The 15,312-nt window shown below is 33.9% G+C and overlaps 1 protein-coding gene across 2 annotated transcripts; it reads right to left on the bottom strand.

Moving 5' to 3' along the window:
- Window positions 1-580: 580 nt before the first annotated feature.
- Window positions 581-7,865, bottom strand: LOC127807997 (auxilin-like protein 1). Of its 2 annotated transcripts, none has more exons than XM_052346289.1 (7): window positions 7,314-7,865; window positions 2,686-6,160; window positions 2,520-2,600; window positions 2,370-2,435; window positions 2,184-2,273; window positions 1,502-1,678; window positions 581-934 (listed from the first exon to the last, which is right to left on the bottom strand). In XM_052346289.1, exons 1-7 carry the CDS (start codon window positions 7,694-7,696, stop codon window positions 899-901), a joined length of 4,308 nt encoding a protein of 1,435 aa, XP_052202249.1. In that variant the 5' UTR covers window positions 7,697-7,865; the 3' UTR covers window positions 581-898. The 2 variants fall into 2 exon arrangements, with proteins under 2 accessions (XP_052202249.1, XP_052202250.1); XM_052346290.1 differs by having other exon boundaries at window positions 2,686-5,575.
- Window positions 7,866-15,312: the final 7,447 nt, after the last annotated feature.

Raw genomic sequence — 15,312 nt, 5'->3', positions numbered from 1 at the left:
TCGACCGCCATTGCATCCTCGATGGAGGGAGGATGACACGATGGTCGGCGAGGCAATGGCAATAAGGCAAGACAACGATAGTGAGGCGAAGGCAACGGCGAGACAACGGTTGCATCGGCGGCCATGAGAAAGAAGAGGAGAAAGTAACTGGCACATTTTGCGAATTTGCAATGTGAGAGAGCATTTTGATTTTTTTGACCCTTATTTTAGTAAGTTTCTCTGTGCATCTCAGGCAAAGTAGATTAATTCATTGTAACTAGTACCTTTGACCACAGGGTTGGTAAAGAAATCATCATCTGAAGTGGTAGATACATCTACCACACCACTCAAGCCAAGTGCAGCAAAGTCAGAGTCGCCTTTCCTTTTCCCAAATCAGTAACTAGCAATCAGATTTGCAATGAATTTAGGGTTTATTTATTGGAAAGAGGAAAGCTTTGAGAAACATTTGAAAGGAAGTTAAGAATCTTTTACCTATGGATTTGGGTAATCTTAAAAGGCAGGCATCACAAAAATGTTGAAGCTTTGAAGCATCAGAATTCATCCAAATATGGAGAAATTACTATCAGTTTAACAGTCACTATGATACATAATAAATGATAAATTAAGCTCAAAATTCATAAATATTTACAATTCGGAGTCCTTTCATGCTAGATGAAAGGATCTTCATCATTCAAATTTGAAATGAAAACATTCTAAATTCCATGGATGTTCTTGAGCTATAATGCATTTTCTTTTTTACCCCACTTTCTTGAGCTAACTACATGGAAAATAAAAGGGAGTTTGGCAGGTAAGTCAGCCAGCCCCTTCCCCTTTTATCCCAAATACTGAAACAAGAAGAACTAAATATGTTACAGCATGAAGCCAAACAGCACCTACTTCCCGGAAAATCGTTGCCTTGTCACCTCTCTTCAGAGTTGAACTTGTTCCAAGCAGCCTGTGGGATGAAAAAACCACTGCTTTAGATGAGATTAAAATGAGTCTAAAAGGTAATGCTCAGAAACACCTTCAACCGGGTTGAATGGTCATGTAAGATTCTTTCAACCTGATGCTCTACTGTTTCATACAGTTGGATAACTGAAAAATACAATGCACTCAGAATTCACAATGCCATCCATTATCTATCTTGAAATAAAAATATGATTACAGTAACTAGTATAAGGTAGGCCTTGCGAGAATTGCTTAGCCCCAACACATGATCTGGAAATTCTAGTCTTGACCACCGCAGAAACTCAAGGCTACTAGGGTTCAAATTAACACTACTAGGAAATTCTCATTTCGTTATGCTGTCAACAAAATGAACAAAATATATTCTCTCATGACATGGACAAGCATCCACATAAGATTTGGTAGATCCAGGGATCAAGTGGGATTTTAGGTTTAATTTTGTCACTATAGGATACAGTTAACATCTGTTCTGCCAAATTCAAAACTTTTTTGTAGTAAATCTTCGCGGCATCTCGAACTTTGAAATATTTGCTATAGAACAGGATTGTGCACGCACCTTTAGAAGATCAAAAACCTTCTCACATATGTACTTCTGTTGAATGCTTGCACCCCTTTGCTGCAACTTATCAGGATGAACATGAAGAGTGGCCTTCCTGTAAGCTTTCTTTACAGCATTAGTTGTTACAATTTCTGTCAGGGAAATAGGTTGCCAGCCACTATCTGGTCCAAGGATCTGCAGACAAAGATACTCCAGTCAACACTAACAGAAATACTTGAGTAAATAGAGATGCTATTTACATAAATACAGTGCTAAAAACTTATGTAGAATCCAAGAACAAAAGTTAGTGGTGAAGTAGAAAAACTCCACCAATTGCAACCTTCGCATGTTGAAAAAGAACTTTATAGAAATTAGAGAACCATTAAGATAGTAAATTTGTCCATGCTTCTGTAAAACACAACTTGCTCTTCATCTAATTATGAATGCTCTACTCAAAGCACTCAGTTTAATGAATGCGATAACTAGATTTCTACATGATGATGTCAATCTGTTTTTCAAGTTGCATAAGACCTTGATTTCTCATATTTCTCACAGATAACTCATCTACTTCTGGTGCTATCTTTAGTATGGTCTATGGTCTCTTTCAAAAGGTGATTTAGGCATTGAGAATAGTTTAAAGCAACTAATGATTCTGGCAAAGGCAATAAATATTTAAACAGAAGTAGAAACCTGTACATACATATTGTAGTGTCGAGAGAAGTGCCCTCAAGTTCCCTTCCTTTCCACTTGACCATCTCTTTACTTCAGAATCCAAAGTTTCTGCCAATCTCTGTAATTGAAAATAGAACAAGGACAGTAAGGCAAATTTATGCCTGTTACTGCTAACTTTAGTACATATACAAAACTCAGCTTAATAAATAATTACATTTCTCTCGGCTTGCTCTTTCTGAGCAAGAAGATCCCTGAAATTCTTCTCTGCAAGAGCTTTTGCCTGCAAGAAACAGGGAAAAAGAATTAAGTATTTATCTTACAGGTCAAGAACTTTTCCTAATCTAAACAGACATAAAATACATACCGCCCGTTCCATTGTCCTTTGGTGTCTCTCCAATTTTGCTTTACGCCTCTGAGCTGATTCACTATTATTTGCATCCAATTTCTGTGTATCATGTGGAAATAAGTAATTGAATGGTTTCTTCTTGATGTACATAACACAAAAAGTTAGCAAGGTTAATGAGACTCACAGGTGGAATGCTGTGCCTCATTCCATCATCTTTGGAAACACCAGAAAATTTCTCAGCAGCAGATCTCTCTGCCTGGTCTCTTGGTCCAGGGGTAGCCTTCTGTGATAACGCTTTCTCGAGGGCACGCTCTCGAGCCTCTGCAGTTGCTCTCTCTACTGCAGCACGTTCTGCTCTAAGTTTGGCTTCAGCAGAAGCTTTGTCAGCTGATGATTTAGTTGTTGTATATGCCTTCAACTTTTCTCGGGCCTCAGTCATTACTCTTTGCCGGACTTCAGCAGTTGCTCTCTCAACAGCAGCCCTTTCTGCCCTTTCCCGAGCTTCAGCAAAAGCCCTCTCACGAGCTTCCCTAATTGCCCTTTCAACAGCTATTCTACCTTTTTCCCGCTCTCTCTCCCTATAATTTGCTTCATTTTTCCTAAGGCATTCTTTTCCAGTCTTCATTTCTTTTTGTGCAGTTTCATTGGTTCCTTTCTCTTCAACTGCTAAGGTTTTACCAAGATTCTCCTCATTCTTCTTTGTATTTTCTGTTGTCTTGATCTCCCCATCTACCCCTATTATTTTCTCTTCCATTTTGAATTCACCAGGTGGTCGAGATTTTTCCATTTTGTTCCCCATTTCAACCCACTGACTTTTCCCATGAGAGGTGTTGAAATAAATCCCAACTTCTTCTAGACAGGAGTCACTTTTGTCCTGGTTGAATTTTTCCTCATCTTCTCCTGATTCACACATGGATATCTTAATAGAATTTCTCATATTGGAGGCCAATTCATATTCTTTTTCAATTTGGTCTGTTTGCTTGTGTACAGAAATTTTGTCAGTTAAACCAATACTAGACTGATTTTCATCCAAAAGAAGGGACTCAGATGCATCTTTCATCCTGTTCTTGATCCCTGTGTATTCAGCAGCATGTCCAACCAAGCCAAATCCACCATTATTTCCTCCCAGCACATTAGCCATTTCAACTGCCTCCAGTCCATTTTCATCCTCATTCAACTCACAGGAAGATTGAGTGACATCTGATATCCTCTCATTTTCTTTAAATTGCATCTCAGCATCATCATTTCCTTCAAGTCCATGAGCCTCTTTACCGTCGCTTAGGATCTCACCTGCATCCTGCTTACATCCATTACTACTTGCACTGAGATTCATCATCTCTTCGATAACCTCCTTAGTTTCTTCTATTCTTTCAGCACCTGCTTTCTCTCTCTGAATGCTCTCAGTATCTTCATATTCACAAGCCTGTACAGGTATTTTCTCCCCTCCCTCCCAATTACTATCATCTTCATGAATTTCCTCACCTTCCTCTCCACCAAGAGCGTCATGTATTCTCTTATTACTTATGTCCAGTTCATAAATCTTGTCCAAAATCTTCTCACTGTTTTCATTCTCGTGGATATCATCACTTGGTCTCTTCTCATTGCTTTCCACTTCACAGGGATCTGCATAATCTACCCACTCAAAAGCTGCTTCAGGTCTCTCAGCAGTTTCATCTTGTTCAGAAATGTTTCTTAGACTCTCACCTTCTTCCTCCCGGTGAACATCTTCCACCACCTTATTTTGTTTTTCTTCATAAACCTCTTCTTGTTTGTTCACATTTTCCATGCACACCTGAACTTCATGAAGGGGATTCTTACTGATATTTGCGTTCCCCTCTTGCAAGGGGAACTCCTTTGAATTTTCAGTTGGCTCCAGAAATTCTTCCACTTTCTTCTTGCCATTTTCCTGCCCACAGGAACCATATTGTTTTTCCTCTGTCTGTTCATAATATACAGAAACTCCTGCATTCCCATCTTGTTCCTCCTTGTGTAAATCTGAAGTGCCATCCAACTTACAAACATGCTGTTCCCTATCTTGTACCATTTGAACCGGATTAAGTTTCCCTTCCAAATCCTCCAGCTCTTCATTCTGCACATTTAGTTTCCCTTCCAAAACCTCTAGCCCATTCTGTGCATTTAGTTTCCCTTCCAAATCCTCTAGCTCATTCTGTGCATTTAGTTTCCCTTCCAAATCCACCAGCTCATCCTGTGCATTTAGCTTCCTTTCCAAGTTCTCCAGCCCATCCTGTCCATTTAGTTTCCCTTGCAAATCCTTCAGTTCCTGAGCATGTTGATCCACTTTCTTGCCAGTCCTATCCAGATGCTCCAAGATTTTTTCATCTGTTTCAATTTCTTTCCTCTCCAAATCCTCCAGTTCCTGACCTTCATTCACTTCCTTGTCATTTCTATCTAGCTGCTCCAAGATTTCCTCAGTTGTTTCCATTTCTTTCTTTCCACATCCACATCTATCTACAGATGGCATAATGTTGTTTCTGCCATCTGCAAGCTCACATACCAATGTTGCTTCACCCGCCTTTGCCAGTTCAGAAAACTGTCTAGAAGTGTCACAATCTTCAGTTGATTCTGATTTGTTCCCAGTTGCTTCTCCAACAACCTCTTCAGTCATGAAGACTTCCTTGTTCTCTTTGAAGTCAGGAGCTATTTTACAACTTCTCCGTGCTTTTTCCCTCTCTGAATTAGTAAAAACATGCAAAACAACATCAGCACTCTCATGTTTCTCCTTGGCATTCTTTTCCCTGATTCTGCCAGCCTCTATGGTGACTTTGTCCTCCCTTCTTCTCATTCTATCCAAGCCATCCTTAAATTTTGGCTTTGAAAACCTATGACAACCATCCTTCTTCCTTTCCATTAATTCTTTTGCAATTCTTATACTAGCTTGAGCCTTCTCCAGTGCCTTTTTCAAGGCAGCTACAGAGGCAGCAGCTGCTGAATTTCCATCAACCTCCTCATCAGAGAATGATGGTGAACAGTCTTTCGGACCAGCTTTAGGGGCATCACCTTTAGAAACCCTGAAGTTTGAATCCATCAACCCAAGTCTTTTGCTCTTCTTATCCCTGGAAAAGTTAGCAGGAAGATTTGAAGTTGATGACATTTCAGAGGAATGTGTTTTGAGGCTATTTTCATTTGCATTGAATGGCTTATCAATTGAATAGAATTTCTGACAACTAGACTGACTTGTAAATCTGCCTACACTGTCAGAAGCTTGTTCTTCAGAGGAATGTGTTTTGAGGCCATTTTCATTTGCATTGAATGGCTTATCAATTGAATAGAATTTCTGACCACTAGACTGACTTGTAAATCTGCCTACACTGTCAGAAGCTTGTTCTTTAGGGAGCTTTGCACTGACTTTTGGAATGGGTGTTGCATCAACTTTTGAGAAGGGTACTGACTGCTTCCCTTCTGTCTTCTGGAGAGGATGATTTTTGCCATTTAAAGAAGTAAATCCAGGAGCACTGAGATGAGCTAAATGAGTCGTCCCATTTGTCCTCTCGCTGCCTTGACTGGTTTTGTTAGAACACATACTAAACTGCTTCATACCCTCAACTGACTGATTAGGTGCTTCACATTGAAAATCTTTCTCTTTGCAATTCTTTGATCTAGCTGACACATATGGAGGAGATGCTTTTTTGGAAGGGCTCCTACACGTGCACATAACAATTGCCAAATAGAAAGGTTTAATTTGTGTGTATTTTTTTTTTTTTTTTTTTTGGGGGGGGGGGGGGGGTGCGGAGTGTTTGGGGTTGGGGGGTGTGTTTGATGAAGCACAAACAGGCAAAATTAGTATTACACGCATCATAACTAGGAAATGGAGGCATGTTGGAAAACATCTAAAACCTGAACCTTTAATTTTCTTGCATAACAGATGACTGTTCTGAAAGAGGTCCCAATAAAGAATATATCCAAATTCGAACAAAACAAGTTGGATTTGAAGAAATCTAAATGACCAATATGGAGACCAAGTAACTCCTAATTAGATGGAAAAGTACATTCCCTCTCTATTTTTCTCAAGCTTTATTTGATAATGATAACCAAATATCTTTTACGTTATCTATGACCGAGGGTTAAAATTTTGCCACGACATTCAAGCGTCCAATCAGATTGTTCTAGGTGATGAATGTGCCAAAACGGTTAGTTCTACTTTCTTTCAAGTTGGTACTGGCTAACTCTACTTTACACAATCCTGAAACATCCCCCATAACCGCTTTGTCGGGAATCTCACCAGAAACATTAACTCCACTATCCTCTTAACTTTCTTTCGCTACACTTTTGCTCTAGCAAACAATTAGCGTAGTCCATGTCATTTGTACTGATTGCATCCTTAACTCAGTATCTATACCTGTAACTAACCATAAATTCATCTACACCTTTTTAAAGCTTCTCATTTTTAGTCTTTGTCGCCCATGCGGATAATGTTTATGGTTCCAAAGCAATCGGGTTAAGCTCAGGCCCAATTTTAGGGATTTTCATCCATTTCAACTCAAATAGGCCTATTTGTCTTGAGCATGGAAGTTATCTTCATAATTCCAGCCGCATAAAGTAAAAAATTAAAATCCCAAACTTGAAATTCTCGTTCTTACAGCTTATTTTCTTACACTACTAACCTTCAATAAAATAAACACCTTGCAACAACAATAGCAACATCAGCACAGAGACAAATAGATGATTGATTATACCACAAGCACAATCCTTCACATTTCATATTAATATCAGTTACATTTTCAATCCGAATAAACAACAGAATTAGATAAAGAAGAAAAGAAATAATGGAGAAAACGTGACCGGAGAACTTACCTCGCTTCGTTAGATAAACTTTTAGCTCCCTTCGGCTTTTCAAACATTTCCTCATAGGACAAAGCAATATCTTCGTCGCGAAAACCCCCGAAAATCTTCAAATAATCAGGCTTCGAGCCTCGAACATCAGCCGAAACTTTCTGTTCGTCGAGGACCGAAAGATCAAGAGTCGGAATCGAAGAACCACGAGAGCCACCAAAAATCTCATTGTAGTCCTCGATTGGAGACGAGTAGGAGGTCGGGGCTCCGCACCTCTGCCCGCCGCTGAAAAAGACGTCGTCGTACGCGCCCTTGGCTGAGGAGAAGCTCGTCGCATTGGTGAGCTTCTTCGAGAAAGTTGCAGAAGAGGTTTTCCTGTGAAAGGGACGCGAGAGAGACTCCATTGACAAGTGCTCCGCCTCCGGGGCCTGTCTAGGGCTTAGGCGTCCCTCTTCTTGTTCTTCTGGTGGTGTTTGCCTGCAGGGAAAATCTGCAGACTCAAACAACGAGGAGCGAGAAAACGATGGAAAACGCAGCCAGAAAATGAGAGAGAAAGCGATGTGTGAAGTGCCAAGAAACGCCACACTGGTGGTAGATAGATAATCCAAAGCAAATGCGGTCTGACTGTCAAGTCTCCGCGGACTCGATTTAATCGCCGATCTTTTGACCTAAAAGATCGCCAACAAGAAACCAAGTCTCCCGTACCAGCCGGTGAACGTTACTCAAGTCTGAAGGGCGAAATTGGTATTTTCCCAATACCATTTATTTTTTTCATTATTTTTCATTCCCAAATCGACATTCCTTTCTCAAATAATAGGCGATTTTAGATAAGTAAATGTAAATGTAATTAATGCAGTTATATTTTTCTAATTAATGTCATTATAATGAATATCAATTATTAAATTTTCAAGTTAGCTAAATTTTTAATTTAATAAATTCCCCAGTCATATATTTCAATATTTTTGAAGTTCGATGATCAAGTCGACAAAATCTTTGATGAAGTCGACACAATCTTTGATTTGATGAGAAAAATGGTTGGGACTGAATTAGCGGTCGAAACGTTGACCATTTCAATCAATGTAATTCGAATAATATAAATTAAAATTTTATGATTATTCAAAATAGTAGTATTTTTAGCTTTTTAAAAATAAATAAAATCAATTTAACTATTCAGCAAAGCCTTTGGGGGTGGTTGTCTATTTGTTCAACTATTTAATCGACTTTCGAATTCTAATTTAGATATTAGTGATTGATATATGGACTATAAATGAATTTTTTGTTGTGTTGCTCGATGTATGAAGCAAACCGGCCACTCCAATCGGTTCCACCTCGATCGGATCACTGAATCAAGAACAATTATTCTCTTTTACGACTCCATGTTCAATCTAGTTTTGAAAACATTAATATATTCAGTTTATTCCATATTTTGCCAAAATCATGAGAATAGAACCTGAACTGGAAATTTAGGAATGAATTTAATAAATATTTTTATTATTATTAATGTTTTTAACATTGGGTTAATCAATCAATTATATTGTTTAAATAATCAAAATAAAATAGAATAAATACATATTATCTAAAAATAATATTCACTTATTATCCCTTTACTATAAGACAATAATTAACATTCCCTTATTATTATTATATATATAAATTCATATTTTTCATTTGTCTGAATTTCTTTTTAAATCATGTTAGTTGACAATAACATTAAAGAATAATGATTTATAGACTACACATGTCTTCCATACAAATATCAACACCAAACATTCATTCGAGTTTTTTTATAGGGTTAGACAGGTTGACAGACAACTTTATAGAATAAGGGTTAAAGACTAAAATGTCTTCACCCATATTACATTAAAAAAAATGTAATGTAATGTGAACAATGGCATTTTAGTTTTATCACTCTCATTCTATAAGCCTGTTTGGCTCTTAAAAATTTTTTCATTCAAAATACCATTCAAGTCGAAAGCAACATTTCAATGTCAAACAATCAAATATATTTTTTTTTTTTTTTTCAATATGAGGTTGTTGGATTTTTATCTGAAATAATTCTCATTAATGCGTGACTCGCTCAATTTATATGAACTAGACAAAATTCTGCTACATGGTATATAGAATTTTATCGCTTGGAGAGACCCATCACATAGTGGCCAAATTCATATATTTTGTTCTTGTACTTTTATATTTTATTTTTATGTAATTATTTAAATTTTTTATTATTTTAATTACATTCTTAAACCTAATTTTTAAGTTAATATAACCCATGTACTTTGATATTTTTTCTATTAGTAATCCAAACATTTCGTTATTTCAGTTACACTCTTAAATTTATGTTTTCAAGTCAATTTAAATCCTACACTTTTATGTGTAAAAAAAATTAAAATTATATGATAAAATGCACGTCACTTTCTATTCACATTAAAATACAGAGGTTAAATTGACTAAAAAATATAGGTCTAGAAATATAATTGAAATAATAAAAAATTTATATTGTCATATGAAAAAAATCAAAATATATGAATTAAATTAATTAAAAAATATAAGTTCATAAGTGTAATCAAAATAATAAAAAATTTAACACGAAAAAAATATAAAAGTATAAGAAGAAAAATATAAATTTGGCCTTCACATAATTGATGAGTAAAATATTGCACCAATCACACACGAAATGCAAGCCCATATAAATCCCATCACACATCGTAACAAGTATATCCCAAAAATCCAAGTAAAAAAATGGTTTTCGTATGTTTGCCCACGAAACTCAAATTTTTACTAGACAAGCTCATGATCATGACAATGGAAACATTCAAATACACTTTTGATTGCAAGCAATAGTGTCTATTGCAGCCATGATGGGTTTAGATTGAACATTGGAACCTAATTATAAGGCAAGGTTGTTAAAATCGTAAAATCGTAAGAGGGTCTTCGACATGTAAAATCGTAAAATCGAGTGCGATTCAACTTCAAAATCGTAAAATCGTAAGGATTTTTAATACAAAAAATCATAAAATCATACCCGTAAAATTGGGAGTTTAACAATCATGTTATAAGGTATTTACGGCCCAAAAAGGAAGGCATTTGAAAGTTCAAATGAAAAAGGGAAGGCGCCAGACGTGGTCCCAACAAAAGGAAGGTTAGGTTGCTGTTGGGAAAAAAGGCACAGTTGTGTGAGTGTGATGTTGGAGAATCCAATAATTTCAATTATTTCATAATCAAATGTTGTTTAATGATTTAAATTTCAAAGTAAGCAGCTTTCACATGGATTTTGGGCTGGACAATGTGGGGATACCCCCCCTTAGGTGACACCTTTGACCACCAAACTAAGGAGGTTGGTAGATGTCTGCATAGGGTACCCTTTTAAAGGGAAGAAAGATTATTTTTTATTTTTTGGGGACAACTATCAGTTCGGCCCTTAAATTTTTTAATTTTGGTTAATTTGGGCCTTGAACTTTTTTTATTCTGATTCGCTCTTGAATTTTTTAAATAATTTAATTTAAAGGTAAATTTAAATTAAAAAAATAGAGTTTTCGAGACTAAATCAAAAACCAAAAACTATCATTTTAAAGGCAAAATAAACTATTTAAAAAACCCAAGCAGGAATTTGAGTCCAAAAAAAGTTCAGGGTTAATTGGACTAAAATCTAAAAGTTAATGCCAATTTGCCCTTTTTTTTGGTCCTTTTTTAATAAATAATGGTTATTATATTAAAATTGACGTTATAATTTTATCCAGTGCATATTTGGTGTGAGTTTTTTTGTGTAATAATCAGTCTTTTTATTGACAATGTTTTTAAAGCAACGCGATTGTGATATTTTTGTAAGGTAATATTAATAATAAATATATGTTATTGTATTTTATTTTCAAATAAAGTATATTTATTGTTATTTAAGGCCAATGATATTTAAGAGAAATTACTAAAGAGGGTATCTATGATCTTTTATTCCAAATCAAATGTCTACTTTTTTATTTTATAATTCCTAAATTAAGAAATTACAAAAAAATAGGAAAATGATTTAACATAATCTTATTAACAAATTCTAAAAAATTAAGAAATACGACATGAAAATAAAGTCACTTGAATATTTACAAAATTAAAAATTGATCTCCCAATCTCTCACTTATAAAATGACATTTCCCAACGTTGACATAAGTTAAGAGCGTCTCTCAAACTAATAAATTAGACGAGACTTCGATATCATTGTAATAATATATGGTCTCTAAAATTATTTGTCTCTTTATTTTTATTTTTATTTTATTTTACAATTAATGTTAAATTTATCAATAAATATCACTAGGTTGTAACTTCACCGTATAAACTTTGTCGACAAGAAAATAAGTTAAAGTTTTCGTGTAATATTGTTAGTAGAGATGCTTTCTTTAGCTACTGCTATATACAATGTGTATTTATTTTCCAATCAAAATTCATATAAAAAGAGAAAAAATACATTAGACCGAAGAGAGGCTCCGATTAGTTCAATTCCGATCAGTTCAATTCCCCTTTTACCTAGTTGGTCTAATCAAATAGAGGCTCTATCTAGAGGGGACCATCTTGGCTAGGCTCTCATGCAAATGATACAGACCTTTCAAAACGATGGTCGATGGTAATGGGCTGGCTCTGCTCTGGTCGCCGATATAATACCATTTGCAGCGGGACCCGACCCATCATGCCAGGTGTCCTCTACCTCTACTCCGCGTCCCTTTCTCATTTTTTTTTTTCATTAAACTAACTAATTAACCCTTCCTCGTAACCTTAATCGAGCATCCCAATTCGTGACCTTGTCTTGTCCCGCTTTGTCTCCCGTGTACGTGAACATGATGCTAAACAATGTTTAATTATTTTATCTTATTGGGTTATATCTTAACCTTTGAAACATGTTGCGATATTTTGTTTTTGCGAATAGGGATGAAGATTTAATCGGTAAATTTTTTAAATCAAATGGATTCAATCTGTTTTAAAAATTAAATCGAATAAACTAAATAAATTCACAAACTCAAGAAACTAAAAGTCTGAAAAATTGAAAAATAAATTTGAACTAATAAAAAATGGGAAAAACAAAAAAAATTGAAAAACTGAAATAACCAAATGCAAAAATGATATTTTTTTTGACATTTCGAGCGTTTTGATTATTTCAATTTTTTTCAATACGAAAACTAAATCAAACTGAAACAAATGAAATTATAAAACTTAGAAACCGAATCAAACTGACATATAACTTGAACCGAAGCGAATCGACAATTTTAGCAAATCATTTCAATTTAGCCAAAATATTACTCATCCCTAATTACCGAACTTGTAGATGTAAAATATATATATATATATTTCTTAATCTTATAACTTTTACTTTTTAACTGAAAATCGTGCATCTTTAATGTTGTGATAAATAAAGGTAAAATATTTATCATATAATAATTAAACTCGCTTGCTTGGAGCAGTTAGATGTGCATGCAAGAACATGTCGACCTCAATAAACTTACGTGCCTCTAAAATAACAAACTTCATAACGGTAATTTGTTAAAAGTGGCAAGTCGTTAGATAATTCAACAAAGTTCGAGACAATAATAAAGTATAACCTAGTCCCAAGGTGACCAAAATCAATCCACCATGCATGTAATAGCAATATACTCATATATTATAAAAGAGTATATATTTAGAATAAATTCTCGCTATTTTGCATGAGTTCTTTTCCTTTTTGTTATTATACACACTGATCTATTTTATTTTTTCATTTGTCGGTCACTTCTGATCGACTGATTCAAGTGTCGAATAATATTCTCGAGCACATTTTAGGATAATTTTTAACATTGACATATATAGTTATCAGAAATGTTATGGCAACTAACGACATCGACACCTTACATTTAAATTGTATGAAAATAAAAATTAGAGATAAATATGATACAAAATGAACACAGAAAACAACATAATTAAAAAAAAAAACAAAAACACGAAAACGCTTAAATGAAAAATATATATATATGTAGGAAAGTTTTCTGTAAATATAATTTTTAATATAAAAAATAATTATTTAATTTAAAAATAAACTTGGTTAGAGATGAAATTTTTTTATTTTTAACTTATTTGTGGATGAAAATAAATTTTGAAAATTTTATAATATTATAAAATAGCTTTAAAATGTTTTTAAAATTATAAAAATAACATAAAAATATTTTTTGATATTTTATATAAAAAATATTTTAAAAACGTCAAAATAACACCTCAATAACACAAAAAATATATTGTACAACGAAAGAGTGATGTACACAAAATATCAATATTATTAAGTAAATACATTAAATAATTAATGTTTATTTGATACTAACAAAATAAGAAGAGGCATGGAATTAGGCATGAGCCCCCGCCCCCCATCCAATCCATGTCCGCGTCGAGTTTACAGGATAACAAATCTGTATGATTGAATATCCCCCATGTGAAGAAATGAACCCAATGACACATAAAGTCAACCAAGCCATGATGGAACAATCTTGAGCTAAACCTGGGAGTTGATTGGCTTGGAAAGAAGGGTAGATCTGGAGTGTGAATGTGCTTGCGGGGGCTGCCTTTTGGGGGAATCTTTATGAAAAGATAAGAAAGAGCCATCATGCCATCAATAAGTGAAGATCTAAAGCATAAAGCAGAGAATGGATGGGGTAATAGCAATTCTACCTTCGCTTTTAACACCCTGGATTAAGTTAAAGAAATTATGGAAAATTTTAAATTTAATATTTGTGGTGATATTTTATATTGTATTTTATCATTTTTATTATATAAAAATAAATATAAGACATTAATATGAAATGTTAGTTAAAATATTAAACTCGAATATTCAAATAATATTTTTAATTATTGTCGCTCGAACACAGCAATTAATTTATTGACTACAAACGTTATCATCAAATTGCTTAAAATTTATAAGAAAAAGAATGATCAGAGGGTGCAAGAAAATTTCTACGCAAATATTTTGATGTTTAAATTAAATATCAAATATTTTAAGATTATATTAAAATTAATATTAGAGACGCACATTTTTTAAATTAGAGATCATCTATTTATAGAAGAACGTTGAGCTTTTCAAAATTTTCTAAAATTAGAATTCTTCTAGGATATTGTTTGTCCTAATATTTTGAGATCCACTAGAATTATGATTCTTATGAATAACATTTGTCTTGACATTTTAAAATTTATTAAAGTCAAGATATTTATGAATAATATTTAGCCTTTTCGTAAAATTCTTCGAAGAATTTTCGGACGTCAAAGTTATTTTGTTTGAGTTTTGTTCGAAACTCTCTCGATTAAGAAAAATTTACATTTTTTGAGACTGACAAATTATTTTAGGATTTTAGATTTATTTTATTTTTTAATAAACTTTTGCTTATAACACATTACCAATAAATTAATAAGAAAAAATAGATTTGAATTTAGAACCTTTTCCTTATAACCGGGGGAATGTCTGTCTCAAGGCTCTTTGCTTATTGACCACTTTTTCACATAAAATAAGTAAAAATGAAGAGAAATGGTGACCGACCGGCCATTGAATTGGGTCAGCTTTGGTCACAAGGGTGAGTCATCAAACACGTGTTTTGAAATATTAACTAAATTTTAAAGAATCCTTATGGCAGCGGAGTGAGTTTGAATCCAACATATTCTCTTTTTACCTTAATTTTCGTGTTTTAAGGTATGTCCCTAATTATTTATTCATGTAGGGTATTCTATTGGGTACCCCTTTTGCTTTATTCGATCAATTTATATATTAGAATTTATTTTATTAATTATTTTGCATTTTCAATTATATTCTCCTTCTATACGAGAATTGAAATATTTTTAATAATATGTAAAAGTTAAAATAAAATATTATAAATAATATGGATTGTATGTGGCAATGAATTTTTTTTTATTTTTCAAACAAATGTCCTATATCAATATTGGCGGTGAATATTTATCGAACTTATTGAATTGCTCAAATCGAATAGATTAAAGTGGTGTCAAAAACTGAATCGAATCAACTAAATAAATTCTC

Source organism: Diospyros lotus, chromosome 8 (genome assembly GCF_014633365.1).
Source record: "Diospyros lotus cultivar Yz01 chromosome 8, ASM1463336v1, whole genome shotgun sequence".
In the NCBI taxonomy this organism is placed as follows: Eukaryota; Viridiplantae; Streptophyta; class Magnoliopsida; order Ericales; family Ebenaceae; genus Diospyros; species Diospyros lotus.
Note: the sequence above shows the minus strand (reverse complement) of the source record. Positions and strands in the feature narration are given on the sequence as shown.

Bases quoted from the DNA above. Each gene is read 5' to 3' on its own strand.
- LOC127807997 (XM_052346289.1), bottom strand. From the start codon at position 7,696: ATGGAGTCTCTCTCGCGTCCCTTTCACAGGAAAACCTCTTCTGCAACT. The intron at 2,436-2,519 runs GTATGTATTTTA...TGTTTCTTGCAG, and splicing joins AAAGGACAATGGAACGGGCG to GCAAAAGCTCTTGCAGAGAA. The intron at 2,274-2,369 runs GTAATTATTTAT...TTTCAATTACAG, and splicing joins AAGAGCAAGCCGAGAGAAAT to AGATTGGCAGAAACTTTGGA.